Genomic DNA, 19,580 nt, shown 5'->3' on the forward strand with positions numbered 1-19,580 from the left:
AAGAGATTACAGATCTCTTTTAGGATTACAGAAATGTAATCTTCCTTTCAGAACAAAACTTTGTTTAGCAAGAGAGATGTGAGTTTCAGTTACTTAGTTTGATGCTTTTACTTTCATCACATTTCAGGAATTTCTGTTTAGGGACCAATATGAAGACTTTAATTTATTTGTTATTATATTCATGCATGTCACCGTAGTATTTGTTAAAAGAATATGGCATAATTTAAAGTCAAAACTTTTGTTCCTCCTTTCTTAGGGTTTCCCCTTACACTTCACATACTTGGAAATGTCTTTTTTCAGCACCATTAACTATTATTATGGAAATTAGCAACCGGTTTTAGTAAATACGCCTTAAAATGTATGTATTAAAATTTCAGTCCCACTGCTCCAAATATATCCATACAAAGAGGCTTTAAACCACAGACTTCGAGCATGGAAGTAATCTTCTTTCTTTCCTCTTTCAATGTGGGCAAGGCATGGTGACAATATGGTTACATCACTGCTCTTTTCCAGGGGGTACCCAGAGAAAGAACAGCCTCTGTATGTCCTATGCAATTAAACCTATGTAGGAACTGCTACACTGGTAAGAGGCTTCCTGGAACCCTCTGAGGTGCTTACGCCCGCTCTCAGTGCGGAAACTGAGTCGCAAACGAGGACTGCTGCAGTCCAGTGCATTCAGCCTGTAACGTAGCAGTGTGAAACCTCTGGGCCACAAATTCTTGGATTTAATACTTTGTTATGATTAAAAATGTGATTATTTCAGTTTTATATCTTTGTCTAATGTGGTAGCTCTTACAGATACTGTATTTCTGATTTTGATGATAAGGCTGTGTTGTTACAGTGTAAGGAAAAAAGGATTGAGCTGACAAAAAGAGACATAGATTCTATTTAAGTAAGTGAGGAAAAGAAGGTAAGAAAAATTGAGCAATACAGAAACATGGTATCCATTTTAAAATATTTTAATGTCAAAGTGCAAAATTCTCAGAAAACATTCCAGGTGGCAAGGATTTTTGTTTTTGAAATGGCTGTTAGTGTCAGCTAAAGGGAGATCACTGAAGTGTGAAATACACCATTCAAGATGCACTGGGCATTTGAGTGTGACATGCTGGCAGGTAATACACAATCTTTTTTTCCTCCAAAATCCGTCTTTGATATCACAGTAATCATACAATTAGGATAATAATAATTTGAAGTGATGCACTGTTTAATTACAACCTTCTTCATAACTTTGGTTGTTTTGGGGCCAAATTAATGACCTCAGTTGGTAAGATGTTGAAACACTTTCAAATCACGAAACATAGGAGATTTTTAATATAGGAAGACTATTGCTTCTTACCAATGGGAGGAAGGAGCAAAGCTGGTAGCGAGTGAATGAAGAATTAACACCAAAGAAAGACTTCCCCTTGAGTCTTCTCCCAAGGTAGGTCAAATCCTGATATTGTTTTTGTAGAAACATCTTGTTTGAAAGCATTCTACTAGATGTGTGTCTAAAACAAGGTTTAGGACAGTGAAAGGCATTCTCCCTTTCCTGTGTGCTTCTGTGGCATGAATGCAAGGAGCTGATACTAGAGAATGCACCTCTTCAATCTTTCATATCTACTTTTATCCAAAGATAGTGCTTCAACCTCTTTAACTTGTCTTGTTGCTCATTAAAGGGAAACAGCTCACGCAAGGGACAGTTTCGAAGACTAAGGGAGGCTGCAGGGTTTGCTGGGCTGAACAACACATGCTCTAAACAACAGCTGCTTTACTGAATTCTCCCATCTCACCCCACAGCACTTCTTAGGTGTCAGCTTAAACTATTAAGTTCCTGAGGCTTAACCTGGAGAATCTTGAACAAAAAAAGGTCAAGATTCAAAAAGAATTGATGGATTCTTCTGTGAGCTTTTATGTTGCCACTTCCTTTCCACTCTGTTCCTCCTGAGGTACTCCTTCCTGTTCCGTACAGTTGTCCTTTTCGCCCCGAGCCTCAGGCAGTCTGCAGAAACAGTGATTGTCTAATACCAGAAATGGTTTGCCCCGTGCATATGAAATAGGGTGCAGCCATAGGAATTCAGAGAGAGAAACCACAATGCTTTAAATAAGAGCAGTGAAGTTAATTTAATTTTTCCTACATTAGATTATAGAAACTGGAATGCATTCATGAACAAGGAAAGTATTTTTAGTGACAGACAAAAGAGCTGTGCTGCATTGTTTTTATTACCTGTGAACACCAGATTCTTCTTGCAGCAGGTCAGTGGCATCTTTCCCTTTTTTCTTTACAAATTCTTCGCTTAGGCCAACCTGCTGGAGGGTGCGTCTGTAGCGACGCTCTGCTCCTCGACGAGCATCATGCTGTGAAATCGAAACTTAAACAGTAAATACATAGAGCTGGGGATTCCTTGTAACAGTCAACTTGTTTTAAAGTGCACATCTGACACCCCTAATGGGGACAGGATAACAACAAAACCTCCTGTCCAAAATTTTTGTAATCCCTACAGTATCAAAACTGAATACTAGGACAATGTCTAACACCTCTCAAAGCCAGAGCTCACCCTTTCCTGCTTCAGTTCTCTTCTCTCTTCCTTCTTCTGTTCTCTTCCTTCTACCACATTCCAGTCTTACCAGACTAGTATACTTGTGTCTGAGTCCTAACTCTGACACTCAAATCAAAAACGTGCAAAAAAAGAGTTGTGGGAAATCCTGGAAGCATGTTTGCTCGTAATTGGTAAGAACTAACAACAGTGGAGTTAATAAATGGAGAGTGCCTGTGAAATAGCTTCATATCAGCTCAATTGAAAAACAAGCATCTTGGGTCCTATATTCTCACTGCTTCCAAATGAACCTTGCAAATCTATGTAGTCTGAGATGAGGGTTTTCCAGAAGGACTGGCCAGTTCACAAAGACTAAGGAGTTCTATATGGAAGGATAGAAACCTAGTATCAACATGAGTGAACACAACTGATAATTCTTACCAATCTGGTACAGAGAAATGTTACCGATATTTATCACACGTGTGTTCTCTGCCTCCATTGTCAGAACAGACAGCCTGACCCAGGAGGCTACTTGCTGTTGAGAAATTTTAAATCAGCATATTGTCAATGTATTGTCACTGTGTCTCTAACCAGCTGTAATTCCTGCAAGGACAGGGAACTGAAAGAGAAAACCCAGGGAAAATGATACAGTACAGATTGTATCTACAGCTCAGGTGCAATACAGATTTGTAGCTGGTACTGCGTGATGGATGAGATGTGCTGAATGCAGAGCCTACAGCTGATAAAAATGATGTAACCATCATTAATGTTCTTCCACAGCAGTACAGGTACAAAGAAAAAGTGTTTAACTGGAGAGGGTTTTAAGAAAAAAGTTTTGCATCTCTAGACTCTAGTCTATGGTATTCAGGTGCAGAATAGGTATTTATTTAATTTCTGGTGTGATAAGGCCTTGATTTTGATCAGACCATATACTGTAATTGCAGTACATACTAGGAATGGGCAAGTCCCTAGAAATAAGCCTGAACGTTTTTTTCAAGTGGTAGGAAGGAATTTAAGTTATACTTTGGTGGCTTTTCCATGTGTTATTTTGAGTGCAGTCCAGAGACTATGCAACCATTTGTACCTTCATACCCACAAATTAATTTGAGACTAGATTTCTTAATGGCTGTCTTAAATGAAAGACAATTTACCTATTGCCCAGAAACACTCTGGGACTTTGATCAGTTACCTTGGTGACCTGTTCAAAGAGGTATGGTCTGTTCTTGACTCGCAGCTGCATTTCTTCCAGCTCCTTTCTGTATTCTTTTGTTCTGTCTTGCATATTTTGCCTGAAATGGAAAAATTGCCTGTCTACTATAGGTTCCCTCTGACTATAGTTGATCAGGAATGATGAATTCTCAGTGACTATTTCATTCTTTAAATCACTTTGGTAATTCTCTTGATTCTGAATGCTGGGAGAAAAACCTCAATTACTGACAAGTTATGGAACTATTAGCAAAGCTCTTCTACTAGACTGTAAGCAAGGAAACAGTGTTCACATTTTTAGAAAACCTTGTCTCTTATGTGCTCTTTACCAAGTTACACCTTACAGTTGACTGGTTTGTACAAATTAGTTTCTACAAATGTTAATCTAAAGGAAACAGTTCTATATGAAAGGAGTAGTGTGGAATTCTCAAGAAATCCAAATGAATGTGGAATGGATATAACAGCCAAAAAAGGTTAGACTAGGAATGTTTTTACACCCATTTTGTCCTAAAGAATTATCTGATGATCCTCAGTTAGTGGAGCAAACAGTTATTTCTGTGCAGAGTAGGATACTGACCGATTCTGTTTTGACTTCTCCTTTTGTGTTTCCTCCAGACTTTTATGAGGATCCAGTGCTTTTGCTCGGCTGTTCACAGACTTTTGCATAGCTTGACATTTCATTTTCTGTTTCTCCAGCCAATAAATTCCTTCTTTGTCCCCTTCCCTTCTGTTATCTTGGGCATATCTATATAGAAAAAAAAAGTTACTGATAAGCCCACTGTGGAATGCCAGACCACATGCTAGCTGGGAATTTCACTTTTGTAGTCCTCTAAGGAGAAAAAGCAAAATTTCAGCCATACAAGTGTGCAGTTTCCAAAGCAACTGGGAGACAGAGGAAGACTTAGCAAAGAAAGAAGACAGAGAAGCATTTTGGAAATGTGTTGTTGATGTAGTTGATGTGATGAGCAAAAACACTGATGTTTTTTCCTCCATTTTGGTCAGTAGTTGTATGGTCTTATAGACAAACTTTTCTACCTACCTGATAGCTGATTCCCTCTTTCTAGTTGCATCTGTAATATGCACAGGAAGGGTGTTGGAAGAGAGAGAGGAAAGTCCAGGCAGAGACTGACTTTTTTGCACTGAAACCTTGGAAAGCTTCTGAGAATCCTGAAAAAAATCAAACTTCATTCAGTGTGTGTGTTCACAGACAGCTGCTAGTACAGAATCTCCTCTGTTATTTGCCTACCAAAGAGAACAGATGGGGTATGAGAATGCACTCATTCTTCTCTCTTCCATCAGCAGAGATTTACATGTGGATGGGCTGAGGGACAAGGGGAAGGAGACATGATTAGAGCTATGAAAGGGTGACTGAGCCTTAGCTGTCATAGCTCATCTCTTTGTGTAGAATTTTGTTCTCTTGTTTTGCCTAGACTTTTGCAGTACTCTCAATACAAGGCAGAGGTCACAGGATGTTAAGCATCCATAATTAAATGCTATAAACTTAAGAAGTTGGTATCTTGACAGGAGAAAGCAGTACCACAGAAATATCCAGGTATCTCACCTTTGTCTTTTCATTAGCCTGCCTCTGCCTGGCATGGAGATTGGAGGTTCTTAGCTTGAATGGCTTATTACGAGTTGGCTCTTTGATTTCTTGTTTCCTTACTGTTTTCCTCTGAAATGCCCAGTAAAGTTCTTCAAAATCTGGTATTGTTGGATTGATCTTTGGCTTGAAGCTGAAACTTTTGTCCTGTAAGAAGCCAAGTCTTTCCTGCTTAGTTCTGGTGGCAGTTCGGGACTGAGGCTCTCTCCGACAGTTGCTGGTATCTATAGGAGCTACAGAGCTCTTGAGCAAATCATTTGCTCTCATTTGAATACGGATTTCCCTGTAGAGTTCAGCTTCTAAAGGATCAAAAGGAAAGCAATGAGAAGATTATGACTGACAAAAAAGGCTGTGAAACTGCCACTGCCCAAGTCTACACTCTCCATTATGATGGCAGCTACACATACAGGAAAGACCAAACATCCTGTGTTCTCCTTCCCCCCCTTTTCAGCCCCTCTCTCCTCTGCCTCCCAGGGAAAAATAATTCAAACATACTGATGCCATGAAGATTTTTTGCCTTTTATACCCGTTATACCTTTTTACAACTTCTGTATTCCTGGTGCTTTTTGCCTACATTCTTGGACTTGTTTGTCAAACTAAGAGACTAAACATTTTAGAAGCTTCGTAGCTAGGGATCAGTGTGCCCCAGACCCCAAGGTCCTCTCCAGAACACATTCTGTAAACCAAGATAGAACCATCCAGGGGAAGGCTCCTTGGGGAGGGGAGCTCACTTGAGCCTCTCATTGGGGAATCTTTAATAGATACGCTAATTAGTAAAACCTATAATGTTATACCCGATCTTTGGGGGCACACTTGGTGGGGTGCATCTCGATGCATATGACCTGGACGTGTGCACCTAAGGGTCCTTAAAATAAATACCAAGGTAAAATCCCTTTTCCCCTTCTAACCGTGTGTGACTCTTGATTTTAAGAACAGGAAAAGGCATCAATACCACTAAAACCATGGTAGGGTCTCTTTCTTAGGCATTAATTTTTAGATATCTCTTTTACTTATTGGAGCAATAACTGGACAGGTCTTCTTCTATTCTGAGGGGTACCAGGTAACTTGTGCCCTTTGTCTTGCAGAAGTGTTAATCAAGGTTCTACTTTTTATATGGGACTTAGAGTCATTATGTTGACTGTGTGGTACAAACAAGTTGTTCAACTATACTTGTAACAGATGATGGCTTTTCTATGTAATCTCCAGCAGTAATTGTCTATATTGGAAAACCTTTTAAGTAAGGAACATCTGATGGATGGATCATGTTTTGTGACTTCCATGACAAACTTTCCATAGGAAGACTATGTTTCAGATTATAGCATCAAAGTGAAGTCCTTCCCTGTGCAGGACTAAGTATTTGTGAAAATGCAGGCAGTGGGCTGGGGGTTGTTTTTTTGCTTTTAGGAAAAAAAAATCAATACTGCTGTTTGCAAAATAAGATGGTTTTGCATCTATAGGTTTTCATTGACTGAAGTACAAAATGTTCATTTCTCCTCCCTTCTCATATACCAGATAGAAATGGAACAATGGTTTGTCCTTTGCCGCCTTTTACCTTTCTAATCTATTTAGGTTAGTACACCACAACAGAATGTTTTCTGATGAAAACTGAACTGGTGTATCCTCAAGAAGAAATCACTGGGAAACAGTAAAAAAAGAGAAAAGGATGAGAAAAGCCATGAGAATCATTAACCACTGGCTTAGTTCCCACATTCAAGTATGAAGTCTGTATTGCTTACTTCAAAGTTTCAACTGTGGTGGCTTAAACTATCTGAAAGCAAGCAAGCATCAGTAACATTTCCTTGGCTGTCCTTCTGACTAGAATGGTCCTGGCACATACTTCCTCTGTTGTAGCACTTAAGCCAGTGCAAGTGAGAAGGCAACTGGAAACATCAGAGAATGGCAGGAGAGACTGGACTACTACACTATCACTTAGAACCAAACTAATTGCCTGATGTGGGCTCAGGAGATATTGTTCTCCTCTCCTAAGGGTTCTGTGCAGAATGGATCACTTGGGTAGGAGTAAAACTGTCAGATCTAAGATACTGCATGGACCTTGGAGACCTATGGCACTACATCTGTCTTCGTGTTTGTGCCACAAACCATCTCAGTCCCTTTAGTGTAACCAAAGGTATGGAATCCAGTGCAGGGAAAGATTCCCAAACTGTCATGACCTGCAGCAAAACGGGTATGGAAATCTGTCTGAAGAGCTCAATGTGCCCATGTTTTCTGGGGAGTAGAACAGAACTGCTGCTGCTGACACTGATACAGGACTACTAAACTTAGGGCACTCTACTGCAAGGTTATCTATACAAAATGTAAGGACAAGAGACACACAGGAGACTCAACAACACCAGGGAATGTAATGACACTGGCCTTATGCTCCAAGTGATGCCCTATAGGCCATGATCTTACCTCCCAGCATGGAGGAGACAGCAGGGGGACAGGCAGGGAGGTGCTTTTACAGAAAGAGCCCTGGCATGTTACCTTTGAGTTTATCTCCAAGAAGTGAGTCATAAGTAGATTTAGGAACTTTTTTACTGGCTTGCTTCTGTTTGGAGCTCTCATTTGGGGTTGCTGCTGCCAGGAATTTTTGTCTGATAGCTTCTTTCTTTTTCTCTTCCTTCTCCAGAAAACTGAAGGGCCGCTGTGTTGAAAGTAGCAGCTCCTTTCTTTTCTGTGTTGCTGCTTGCCTGCGAATCTCATTCTGCTCCATTATTTCCTGATAAAGGGGCAGAAACACATGGGCAGGTACAGGCTGTGCCCGGAATTGTTTCTGACATTCAGCTTCATCCTGGCTTTGCCTTTTGTCTCTCTCTTTGTCTAGTTCAAGAAACATGTATGACTTCATCAACTCGGACTTTTTGCGAGCTTCCCGCAGTGTCATTTTGAAAGGCTGAGGGATGGTGATGGAAGGAATCCAGGGAGATGAAGCGCTTTTTGGCCTCAAGCGGGATTTAGGAAACAAGTGAGGCTTTTGCTGATCCCAGATACTGTCCGAGGTGAGGTCGGTCAAAGAACTGGACTGCCTTATGTTACCAGATGTATGACTGAGACAAAGACATTATGAAGGGGAAATAAGTTGAAATTATTAAAAAACAGAGTTAAAAGAAGGGAGACACTATTAGAGAAAGACACCATAGCCTGAGCTGGTTGTTAAAAGACAGGTTTGTCATTCTCAGGCTTCATATTTTGCTTTGCTACCAAAGTTTGTGAGCACAGCTGTGCTTGTTTTGTTTTCCATGTATAAAATGGAAGTTAGGCCTACTTAGCTTTGTCATGCAATTTATTATGCTGCTAGCACTCTATTGCCAAAAAGGCCACAAGCAAACCAAAAAGTTCCAACTTTAAGGTTATCTTGGTAATAGCTACTCAACATAACAGACAAACGCAGGAGAGGCAATCAGTTAGGCACACAGATGCACAAATCCTAACGAACAGTACCAAACACTAGCATTCCCAGGATGCTGATGGGAATGTCATTACAAGAAGCTGCTTTAGTGTGATGCTTGAGAGGTTCAGCTGGAAACTTTGTACCTGAGAAGACGACCATATTATTGATAATAAGAAAAAAACCCACCTGAGGCTATACTGGGTCTCATTAAAATAGCAAACTTCTGATAGGATGTCTGAGGGTAATTGTGAAAGTGAGTGCAACTTAGGAGATTTATGGGAAGGAATAAATGCAGGCAAAAGGAAGGATCAAGGTGAACCAGAGTGGACCAAGAACAGGAAAGGGAAAAAAAAAGCAGGGAAACAGAAGGTGCGGATCATGTGTGAACAGACTCCTGGTCAGTACACTTACTGATGATTGCTGCAGCCTCTTCTTCTTCATACACTATTTCCTTTGTGAGAGCATGCGTGTATGACCTGCTAGTGAATGTCAAACTAGACTAACCACAAGGAAAGACATCTGGGAGCTCGACCTTGGAAAGACCATAGCTCTGAAGACCGGATGCTGGATAGAAATGTGTGTGATCTGCTGGCACATGTTAAGCGTGATTAGCTGATGAGTGAGACGGGGATTTGTGCTGTTCATGTTTTATATGAATGCTGCTTATGTGGGCACCTACTGACCCCTTCCTCCCTGCTGTGATTACACTTGTGGCCAGTGTTTTGGCACTAAACACGTGCATTTTGGGACTTCATGTTCCGCCTCCTCCCTGGCCAGAAAGTGAAGGAATCCTGCACCCCATCCTGCTATCCTTACCAGGTATCATCCTACCTGAGAGCTTCCCTCAGCTTCTCACGCAGAACTTCCGCCTCCCTTCTGAAACCCTCCAGCTCCTCATCTTCTTCGAACACCCCGAGGTCACCCCATAACTTTGCCTGGCACGGTACGCCCGGTTCTAACGGAGACCGCCGGCCCCCCATCCCGAGAGGATGCTCCCAGCTCCTTGCCCGGCGGCGGGAAATTCAGGAGTCAGCGTGTTACAGCCTGAGGGGATGTCGCGGCAGCTGGAAGAAATGAAATAAATCGGGAAGTGCTCGTTTCGGGGTTCGACCCCAACCTGCCCGCCCGGGAGCGCCGCGGCCGGGCCCCCGCCTCAGCCGCGGGCCGCCGCGTCAGCCGCCCGCTCCGGCCCCGGACCTGCGCCAATCGGCGCGGCCAGCGGCGCTCAGGCCCGCCCACTTGGCCTCAGGCAGCCAATCAGACGCGCGCCCCGCCGTTGTCATGGTGCCGCGGCGCCACTTCCGCCCGCCGTCAGTTCCGCGGCGATGGCGGCGCTGCGCGGGCGGGCGCTGCTGGTCCCGCTCGGAGCGCGGCTGCGGGCAGGGCCCCGCGCCCCGCTCAGCTCCGCCGCCTCCGCCCCGCCGCTCTACGATGTGGTGGTGTCGGGCGGGGGCATGGTCGGGAGCGCCATGGCCGCCGTGCTGGGTAAGGCTGTGACCCACTCGCCCGCAGTGTGAGATAAGCGTGTATAGGATCTCAATGTCCAGGATCCTGCTGTGGGATCTCCTTGATCCTGCGTCATCGTATGACGGCGCTCTAAAGTTGACTTAAAGCTGTTTGGTGAGCTAATCAGTGATGAGCCTAGCCCTGTCCGTGTGTGTGCATAGCTGTTAATGGAGCCATTACTGTAGTGTTTCTGTCAAACATGCTCATCCTTAAATAGCTGATGGATAATGTCACCCATAGCTGAAAACGCTTTTCTGATTATAGAATCATAGAATGGGTTGGACGGGACCTTAAATGTCATCTAGTTCCAGCCCCCTGCTGTGTGCAGGAACACCTTCCATAGACCAGGTTGCTCTGAGTCCAGTCCAGCGTGGCCTTGAACACGTCCAGGGTTGCGGCATTTACAACTTCTCTAGGCGACATGTTCCAGGGTCTCACCACCCTCACAGCAAAAAACTTCCTCCTAATAGCTAATCTAAACCTACTCTCTTTCAGTTTGAATCCATTCCCCCTTGTCTTGTCACCACATGATCTTGTAAAAAAAGTCACTTTTTGTCTTTCTTGTGGGCTCCCTTCAGGTATTGGAAGGCCACAATTCAGTCACCCCTAAGCCATCTCTTTTCCAGGCTGAACAAACCCAATTCTGTCAGCCTTTACTTGTAGGAGAGGTGCCCCATCCCTCTAATCTGATCCCAAGTTTCATTCTCTAACCCTGAATTCTAAACGCTGGAATACCAAGTTATTTCTGCTTGCTTTGTATCATTAGAGATCCTGAGGGTACTGGCTGCTTCTTTGTTTTCAACATGGATTCAGAAGGGTGCAGTAGTGAGAGAAACATAAAGAAAATAGTGCACAGAAGATCAAAGATCCTGAGCAATAAGTGTTTTGCAAATATAAGGGTTTACCTTGCAAACTTATGTTCTGCTTGTATTGTTAAACAAGAGCACAGTGCATTTGAGACAGCATAAGGGTCCCTTCCAGCCGTGATACCTAAGGCTGACAAGCAAGTCTGGGACCTTTCAGGACATGAGGTTATTACTACACATAATCTAGAAAATATGCCCAGAACACTGCTGTCTTTAGGGCTGCTGTAGTAGTAAACTCTAGATGTTGCAAGGACACGACTTCTCCCCTCAGTACCTCCTGCACCTGTAGTGGCTGGGATGCTGCAAGCATGGCCAGCTCTGCTGCAGTGTTTTACACTTTACTTGAGTCTTCATTTTTTTCAGTTCTCTTTAACTGGAAGTTTAAAGTCTAAACTGCCTGTGCTATTCCATTGCCAGAATGCAAGGACAGAGAAAACATTAATGTAATTGCTACATATCACAGAAGTTTTATTTTGATCTCCTAAAAGGGGAATTTATGTTTAGGCTCTGGAAGATGTGTTCTGTGCATGGAGTAAACATTGCAGATTTCACTTGTTAATACTCCAGTAATGAATTTTCATTTAAAAATGGCACAAATTTGTACAAAAATGTAAGCTTTATATAAAAGGAAAATATGTAATCCTTGCTTTAACTGCAAAACTTCCTTTAACTGTTGTCCATCTCAGTAACTGGACTGTAGTCATAAAGCTTTAAAATATGAAAGTTTGCCTGCCTGGTCAAAACCTGTATTGTAAATGTATTTCTTTATTAAGTGTTTCATTTATTCTGTCTTATTACAAAAACTCAGATGTTTTGTTTTTGAGATTTTTGGCAGGAGCATTGTAACAAAGCCTGTATTTGTTCATTTTAGGGCATGATATCCACTTCCATGATAAGAAGATTGCTTTGCTGGAGGCTGGTCCTAGGAAAGAATATGATCACATGCCAGATAGTTACAGTAACAGGGTCAGTTCCATCTCACCAGGATCAGCAACCCTCCTAAGCAGTAAGTATGATTTTGTTGTTTGCATTTTTAGCATTTATATTTGAGCTGGTTTTTTTTAAACAAAAACACTTTTGACCATGTGCTGCCTTCATCCTAAACTCCATAGAATTATTTGCCTTTGTCTCTGTGTGCTGAGTTGTGGTTATTAAATCAGAATTCTCTTAATAACAGGGATCTGTGTTCTGGTATCTTGGTCTGATTTGTTATTATATAAATATTTGTGACATTAGGCTAGTGAAAGGTTGTAAGGTGTTCTCTGCAGCACCTGGAATGTTCTATTCACAAAAGAAGCTTAGTGCTTTGTAGTCCAATAACTCAGTCCTCAATTAATGAGGATTAATTGTCATTTTAAAGAGATATTTGAGCCTTGATTCCTTATGGAGAAAGCAATGTTCTATCTGGTAATTTCTGTTTTTTATTACCCAGTGAGGGGATAGTGAGAGTTGTCTGTTAGGTCAGAGGTTCATGGAGAGCTCTTGTTTCTTTCCTGCTGGCTTGTGTTAACAGCAAAACAATGTGATTCTGGAGCTGTGAGGCAGACCTGGTCCTGTCTAGGGATGGTGCAAGCGAAGCCTGAGCATAGTCAGGGAAGGGTGGAGGAGAGTGTGGAGCAAGCTTCAGTTTTATTTTGGTCTCAGTGTCACATGTGAACCTGTATCTCCATGCATTTGTGTCCTTTTTCTGTTTCAGGTTGTGGCGCCTGGGATCATGTCTGCAGCCTGAGATTCAAACCATTCCGGCGAATGCAGGTGCCTGACTTAGGGCTGCAAATACACCACGTGTCTGTCTGCTCCGAATTCTCAAAAGTACTTACATCAATGATATAAAGGTTTTTCTTCCTATGGTAAAGGGCAGGTCATGCTTACGTTCATTCCTGTCCCTTTTTTGTGGGTAGCAGTCAGAAATACCTGTCCTCAGGGTCTTGATGCTACAGGCTGAGAGGTGGATTCCTAATGGAAGCTGTAGATACTGAGGCATGGGAATTAGCCAGGAAATAACAGTAAAGGGTGTATTGGTTGGGCTGGGATAGAGTTACTTCTCTTCACAGTAGCTTGTGTGGGGCCGTGTTTTGGATTTGTAATCAGTGTTGATAACACAGGGATGTTTTAGTTGTTGCTGAGCAGCACTTACACAGTGCCAAGGCTGTCTCTGTTGCTCACACTGCCCTGCCAGTGAGCAGGCTGGGGGTGCACAAGAAGCTGGGAGGGTACACAGCTGGACAGCTGACCCTGACTGATATTCCATACCCATATGATGTCATGCTCAGCAATAAAAGCTGAGGAAAAGAAGAAGGAAAGAAGGGAAGTTTGGAGTGATGGCATTTGTCTTTCCAAGTAACCATTGTGCTTGATGGGGCCCTGCTCTCCTGGAGATGGCTGAACACCTGCTTGCCCTTGGGAAGCAGTGAATTGATTCCTTGGTTTACTTTGCTTACACATGTGGCTTTTGATTTTCCTATTAAACTGCATTTACCTCAACCCATGAGTTTTGTACTTTCACCCTTCCAGTTTTCTTCCCCATCCCAGTGCAGGGGAGTAAGGAAGCAGTTGCATGGGGCTGAGCTGCCTGCTGGGATTAACCTACAGCAAGGTTGTAGGGTAGCTTTATATGTCAATTATATAACAGGAAAGTAGGGATAAAAAACTTGACTTGGAATTACTTTTTGAGCTTAAGCTAAATCATTTAATGAAATTAGTTATGTGATGCACTTTAGTAGCTGGGAATGGACAGTAATACAGGATGTTTCCTCTAGTTCTGTATTTCTAAATCACTGTGTATTTTTGCTGTTAAGTCCCTGAAATTAACAGCACTTCTTTATCACAAAGTTTCATGTAATGTATTTTTTCTTTGTAGGTATGGGATGCTTGTTCAGAAGCCATGATCGTTTTTGAGAAAGATGACTTAGATGACATGGGTTACATAGTGGAGAACGATGTCATTATGTCTGCTCTCACAAAACAATTAGATGCAGTAGCAGGTAGTGGACAACTTCTTTAATGTTTTATTTCCTGCAGATAGCTTTCAGTTACTTGCCCTCTATTGTGTGTACTAAGTCTTGAGAGGGAGAAATTCATCTAACAAGTAACTCTTGAGAAATTGGCAGCTTCTGGAATTGGGAAGGGAGGGAAAAATCTGACTTCCACAGGCTACAGAGCAGGAAAGCACTTGCATATATAGTTCTCCAGAACACAGTCTCTCCAAAATTGGACGTAATTAAAAGATCTGTAGCTCCTTGTCCAGAGCAGACTTGGCAGTGACAAGGGGTTGTCCAGATCTGTTCTTCCCGGGTGCCTTGAGAATTGTAGGGTGAGCTCCAAGGGTGCTGTTAAGACATGCATGGCCGTGGCTGTTGTAGCGGTTTCCTTTTTTCCTGTCTGTGTCATGCTGTGACCATGGTACTTTGTGTTCCCATCAGACCGGGTGGAGGTTTTCTACAGGAGCAGAGCAGTCGGGTACACCTGGCCCCTTCCTTCCCACAGCTGTGACACAAGCCCTTGGGTGCAAGTTGAGTTAGCTGATGGACGCAGACTTCAGACCAAGCTGCTGGTAACTAAGCTCTTCATTTCTGTTGATAAGGCGTCATCTCTAACCCAAATCCTTTCCACTGGATTTGGTTCTGATTCCATGGGTGCTGCTCCACCCATGTGGAGTGCTAGAGTGAGTTAGAGTGGCTAACCCTGTCAGAGAGGGTGTGGGACACTGGACACAGCCTTCTCTCTACGTGGTGCAAGGAGATGCTGCTGAGTTCGAGAAGAGCAGAAGGGGCCACCTCTTCTGATTTTTGGGGAATTTTATTTTCTGAATGAACAGACAATGTATAGATGCAGGCTGAGGTTTGTAGAGTGAAATACTAGCTCCTAGTCTTTCTAGGAGCTGCTGAAGAAGTTGCTTTGCATCTCTGTTTTACAGATTGGTGCGGATGGTCATAATTCTGTGGTCCGGAAGAAAGCTGAAATTAAGAACATTGAACATCAGTATGACCAGTCAGCTGTGGTGGCAACTCTCCATTTATCTGAGGTAAAATTCTGCTAAACTGACTCTTCCATAAGCAGCAGAACCTAAGAGGGTGATCTGGCTTGCAGTCCACTTGCTTCTTTCCACTGTAGGCCACAGACAACAATGTAGCATGGCAGCGGTTCCTTCCCACCGGGCCAATTGCGCTTCTTCCGGTAAGGTGACTCTGTATTTTTTTTAATGCTTTAAAAAATTTTTGTAGTCTAGTAACTTTATTTCTGTCCACGCCTTTCTGTGTTGGTTCTGTCTCTTAAGAATTTGCACATCTGCCCTTTACTCTTCATTTATTGCATTTTCCCCTCCTGCTGTCTCACTTTATCCTTGGTATTTCCCACTTGTAACAAGCTGGGCTGGAACCGTAATTTTCAGAGGGACTGGTGTGAGGCAGGGCAGTGGGGAAGTCTTTGCACTGAATATTCATTTTTGCTTCTTTTTCTCTTGATATTTACCCTTGACATTTTCTTAAACTAGCTGTCTGACACTGCCAGCTCTCTGGTCTGGTCTACATCTCATGACCACGCATCGGAGCTTCTTGCTATGGATGAGGAAAGCTTTGTGGATAGCATCAACTCTGCCTTTGTGAGTATCAGCCTCGTGGCAGGTAAAAGGCTTTAAAAAATAGAATGGAATCCTGTAGCTTAAAAAACAGTAATGGGAGAAGTGGATTCTGAAGTTCCTTCCTCTGGTCTGAATTATATTAAAAAGGCACTTAGCAAAGAAAAGATGACCCCTTGGGACTGAATTGGGTTAGTTCTGAAAGTCACAGAAGATGATCTAAATTTCCAAAAGGTAGGAAGAGTAGGCTCATCCCTAGTTGGAAATTTGTATGTCCTAAAATGGTGAAGATAGGGGGTTTTTTTACTGTATAGTTTTGTCCAAGTGGTTAAAATTCAGTATTTGGAACTCAGATTTTTTTTTTTTTTCAGCTGAGTTCTTCTATAGGTCTAGTTTGGGTCAACTTCCAAAGATTTGTTTGTCTGTTTCAGTGGAGCAACATAAACCACTCTGACTTCATTGACACTGCTGGGGCCATGTTTCGTTCTGCCATTTCACTCCTGAAGCCCTCTGGCACTGCAGTCCGTCAGCTGCCCCCAAGCGTTGCTAAAGTCGATCCAGAGAGCCGAGCCATGTTCCCTCTTGGAATGGGGCACGCGACAGAGTATGTCCAGCATCGTGTGGCTCTTATCGGGTAAGGTCCTCAGTGGCAGCCCTTGGGTGAGTGGGTGGCATGTGGTTAGAAATGACATGAGGATAGCAACTCCCAGTCAACAAATTAGATGTTAGAAATAATATACTCTTCCAGTTTGACTTTATCCAGGTCCAGTTTGTTCTGTGTGCCCTCATGTCCTTTTGTATGAGTAGCTTTCTGCCCATTATCTGTGCTTTCTGTGTAAATTGAAAGATAATTATTTCCCTTTCGTGGTTTGTACAGTCCAGTGAAACAATCCAGTATCTCATGCTGGATCTGTACTCCCCTTACATTGTACAAGCCATTCTGTGCACCAGTTTGAGTTTTAAACTCACCTTTCTTGAACAAAATGACAAAAATTATTCCATGTGGGATGTCAGAGACTTTTGTATGGTGGCCTGTTCAAATAGAAAAATACCTCATTTCTTAGGTCTAAGGTCGCATGTACTTTCTTCTCTGCCCCGGCTGCAGTATGGTGGTAGCTTTTAGTAATTCTTGGATGCTACACTTCTGTGTGGTGCACTTTTCATCTTTCCAACCTGCGAGCCACTCTATGCTTGGGAGCACTCTGTGCTTTATAGCTTGGTAAAGTACATGATCTTGCATTTCATATCAAAACTTCATTTAATTTCTTTAACTTTGTGACTCCCATATCAATATGTCTGTCTTTGTGCTTTACAGGTAAATCTGTTCATAGAAGAACCTGATTTTGTTTCTATTCAATGACATCCCACTTCTCCTTTACACTCATATCTGTCCACTTTGTGCAATGTGCCATTGACAGAGCTCCTGTTGTGCTGAGGTCACTTACAAAAACATTAAGGCCTGTTCCATGCGTGATCTGAGAGGACTTTGGCTAGTCACCTCTTTATAATTTTTCCTTTCAGACCTGCTTTTTGTTACCTCCCCTTTGTCTTGCTTCTTACAACTGGAGAGGCAGTCAGGTAGTTCAGCATAGCATGCATGGAGGTACTGGATAAAGCACATATGCTGCTCTAAGGTGGTTCATTGCAAAGAGGTGAGGAGTGCTACCCCCCTTCTGGGGTTTGTCAGCCATTGTGGCTTTCTTCAAGGGAAATAAATTTCTGTCTTCTCTTGCTCCAGGGATGCAGCACACAGAGTCCACCCACTTGCAGGACAAGGAGTAAACCTGGGTTTTGGTGATATTGCATGTTTAGCTCATCACCTCAGTGCAGCAGCCTTCAATGGGAGCGACCTGGGTAAGGCTCCAAGACAACGCAGTGGCAGTAAGAGGGTTAGTCTTACAGGCCTTCGCTGCTCCACCAGGACAAGCAGTACCTCTCGTTAAGCATGCTGCTGTCTTGTGTTTGAAAGCTTTGTTGAAGCAAAGCTGTTCTGATGTCCACTGGCTGTGCAGCAGTTTAAGGTTCTTGGATGCAGTTTCCATCCCAGAAATCTTAAAGCCGCTTTAAAAAAAATAAAGCTCTGCAGGATGGCAATAAAGACGTGGTGAGATGAAGAGCACTAGCTTGTGGAAGGAGGTCTTTATTGAGATGGACCATTTCTCTGTTCTCTTTCAGTTGCCAGAGGAAACTGCTCTATAGATAAGATGCACAGTTGTTTGTGGCAAGTGTAATAGAAGCATTCAATTATCTCTTCCAGGCTCCTTAAAACACCTCCTCAAGTTTGAAACAGAACGACAGAGGCATAATGTCTCCTTGATAGCTGCTACTGATGTGCTAAAAAGGCTTTACTCCACCACACTGGCTCCTCTGGTGTTGCTGAGGACATGGGGATTACAAGCAACAAATGCCCTGCCTCCTGTCAAAGTAAGGATCTCACTTCAGTAAGGGCTGTAGGAATTGTCCAAAACTATTTGTGAAATATGCACAAAATGTAAAGATTTGTTTGTTTTAAATGAAACATTTTTTGTTTATATACTACTTGTTTAAACTGCGGGGGTTTGTGTCCTGAATGGGTCTGAGGAGTTCCTAAATAACTGATGGCTCAGTAGTGACTGTTTTTTTTTTCCTGCAGCACAAGGGAACACAAAGGATCTCAGTGTCTTATACTCCGTATCAGTAATTAGGAGTTAGAGGTCATCAGAAGTCTTTGGCTTTATTTTGCTATGGAATTAAAATGTCAAACCTTGAATAGTAGTCCAGCAATGCACAGAAAAACCAGCCCTATGAAGACACCTCTTCACTAAGACATTGGGTGGCTTCACAGATGCAGTGTGCAGCCCACGCTTACCTGTTCCTGTGCTGTTTTGCCTTGTAAATTGTTCCCTCATGGCAGAATTTCAAGTCTCTAAGATGGAAATTACCTGAGGAAGACAGTGGTGAGGAGCTTTTGTCTTAAACACAGACCCTCTATTTGCAGCGTATCTGCCTGAACTCCTCACCCTCTTGACCTAGTTGCTGCATTTTTGTGAGGTTCCTTAAGTCCTCTGCTCTCAAAGCTCCCAAGCACCACCACATTAGATTCTCATTTCTGGATTTTAATTTTTTTTCATTTATTCTTCATCTTCATATTAAACACAGGTGCCCTGTTTCCTTTGTGTTATGGTCACAGTTGAGACACTTCCTGAGTTGAGAATCAGTACATTCCTACGGCACGGTGTCTTCATTAAGGAAGACTATGCTGAGGCTTCAGTGCTCAGAATTTTTTTTCCTCTTTCTCTGTTTAAAAGAAAAAAACAAAGATCTCTTTTCTGAGCACAGAACCTGTTGGTAACACCAGTTTTGTGCTACTCGGGAAGGAAAGGAATGCTACAATTTTGTTAATTTTCTAGGACAGAGGGAGAGGTTCTCTGCACGTGGCTAGAAAGACTGGCCAAGAACTGTTGTTCATTTATATGAGGGAAGGTACCCTAAAGCTTCTTTCTAGAACACATGCTTATGAATTACTTCTCTTCTGCTTCTCTTTCAGGAGCAAATCATGGCTTTTGCCAGCAAGTGATCCGTTGTCAGTCTGTCAGCAGCTTGCCTGTGAATGCATTGCCCTTAAAAGGACTGTGACTAACTTGAACCTTTGAATTGTTATTTTAATTTGCAATAAAATGGAGGGATTGAGCTGTGTATTACCTCATCCACTGGGTCATGCAAAAGCCGTCTCATCTGCCCTCCTCAAGAGGATTTAGGGTTTCTTTCCATAGTACCACGATGTCTTCAGACACAGAACTGAATGTACAATGTGCTTTTAATTTGGGTCTCCTGAATGGAAGACTGAGGTGGAAACAGCTGTCTGTCTTGTGGCAAACACAGTGCTGAATTTTGCCGACTACTGGTTAATTTTTAATAGCTTTTGCTGCTCAATTACTTTCAG

The 19,580-nt window shown here is 42.6% G+C and overlaps 2 protein-coding genes across 3 annotated transcripts; one reads left to right on the forward strand and one right to left on the reverse strand.

The window, feature by feature from the left end:
• Nucleotides 1–887: 887 nt before the first annotated feature.
• On the reverse strand, nt 888–9,690 carry FAM161B (FAM161 centrosomal protein B; the record flags this gene model as incomplete). Its single annotated transcript, XM_082283092.1, has 8 exons — nt 888–1,978; nt 2,204–2,334; nt 3,703–3,802; nt 4,297–4,464; nt 4,759–4,886; nt 5,281–5,618; nt 7,804–8,366; nt 9,542–9,690. The coding sequence occupies 8 exons, from the start codon at nt 9,688–9,690 to the stop codon at nt 1,888–1,890; spliced, it is 1,668 nt and encodes a 555-aa protein (XP_082139218.1). The 3' UTR covers nt 888–1,887.
• Nucleotides 9,691–10,032: 342 nt separating this feature from the next.
• COQ6 (coenzyme Q6, monooxygenase) lies at nt 10,033–19,335 on the forward strand. 2 transcript variants are annotated; one of them, XM_082283865.1, is made up of 12 exons: nt 10,033–10,195; nt 11,954–12,088; nt 12,779–12,894; nt 13,943–14,066; nt 14,505–14,635; nt 14,999–15,106; nt 15,196–15,258; nt 15,575–15,682; nt 16,090–16,292; nt 17,397–17,512; nt 17,916–18,082; nt 19,185–19,335. In XM_082283865.1, exons 1-12 carry the CDS (start codon nt 10,036–10,038, stop codon nt 19,212–19,214), a joined length of 1,461 nt encoding a protein of 486 aa, XP_082139991.1. In that variant the 5' UTR covers nt 10,033–10,035; the 3' UTR covers nt 19,215–19,335. The 2 variants fall into 2 exon arrangements, with proteins under 2 accessions (XP_082139991.1, XP_082139992.1); XM_082283866.1 differs by having other exon boundaries at nt 12,779–12,837.
• The last annotated feature ends 245 nt before the right edge of the window (nt 19,336–19,580 follow it).

The sequence above is a fragment of the Coloeus monedula genome (assembly GCF_965178545.1).
Source record: "Coloeus monedula genome assembly, chromosome: 6".
Taxonomy (NCBI): Eukaryota; Metazoa; Chordata; class Aves; order Passeriformes; family Corvidae; genus Coloeus; species Coloeus monedula.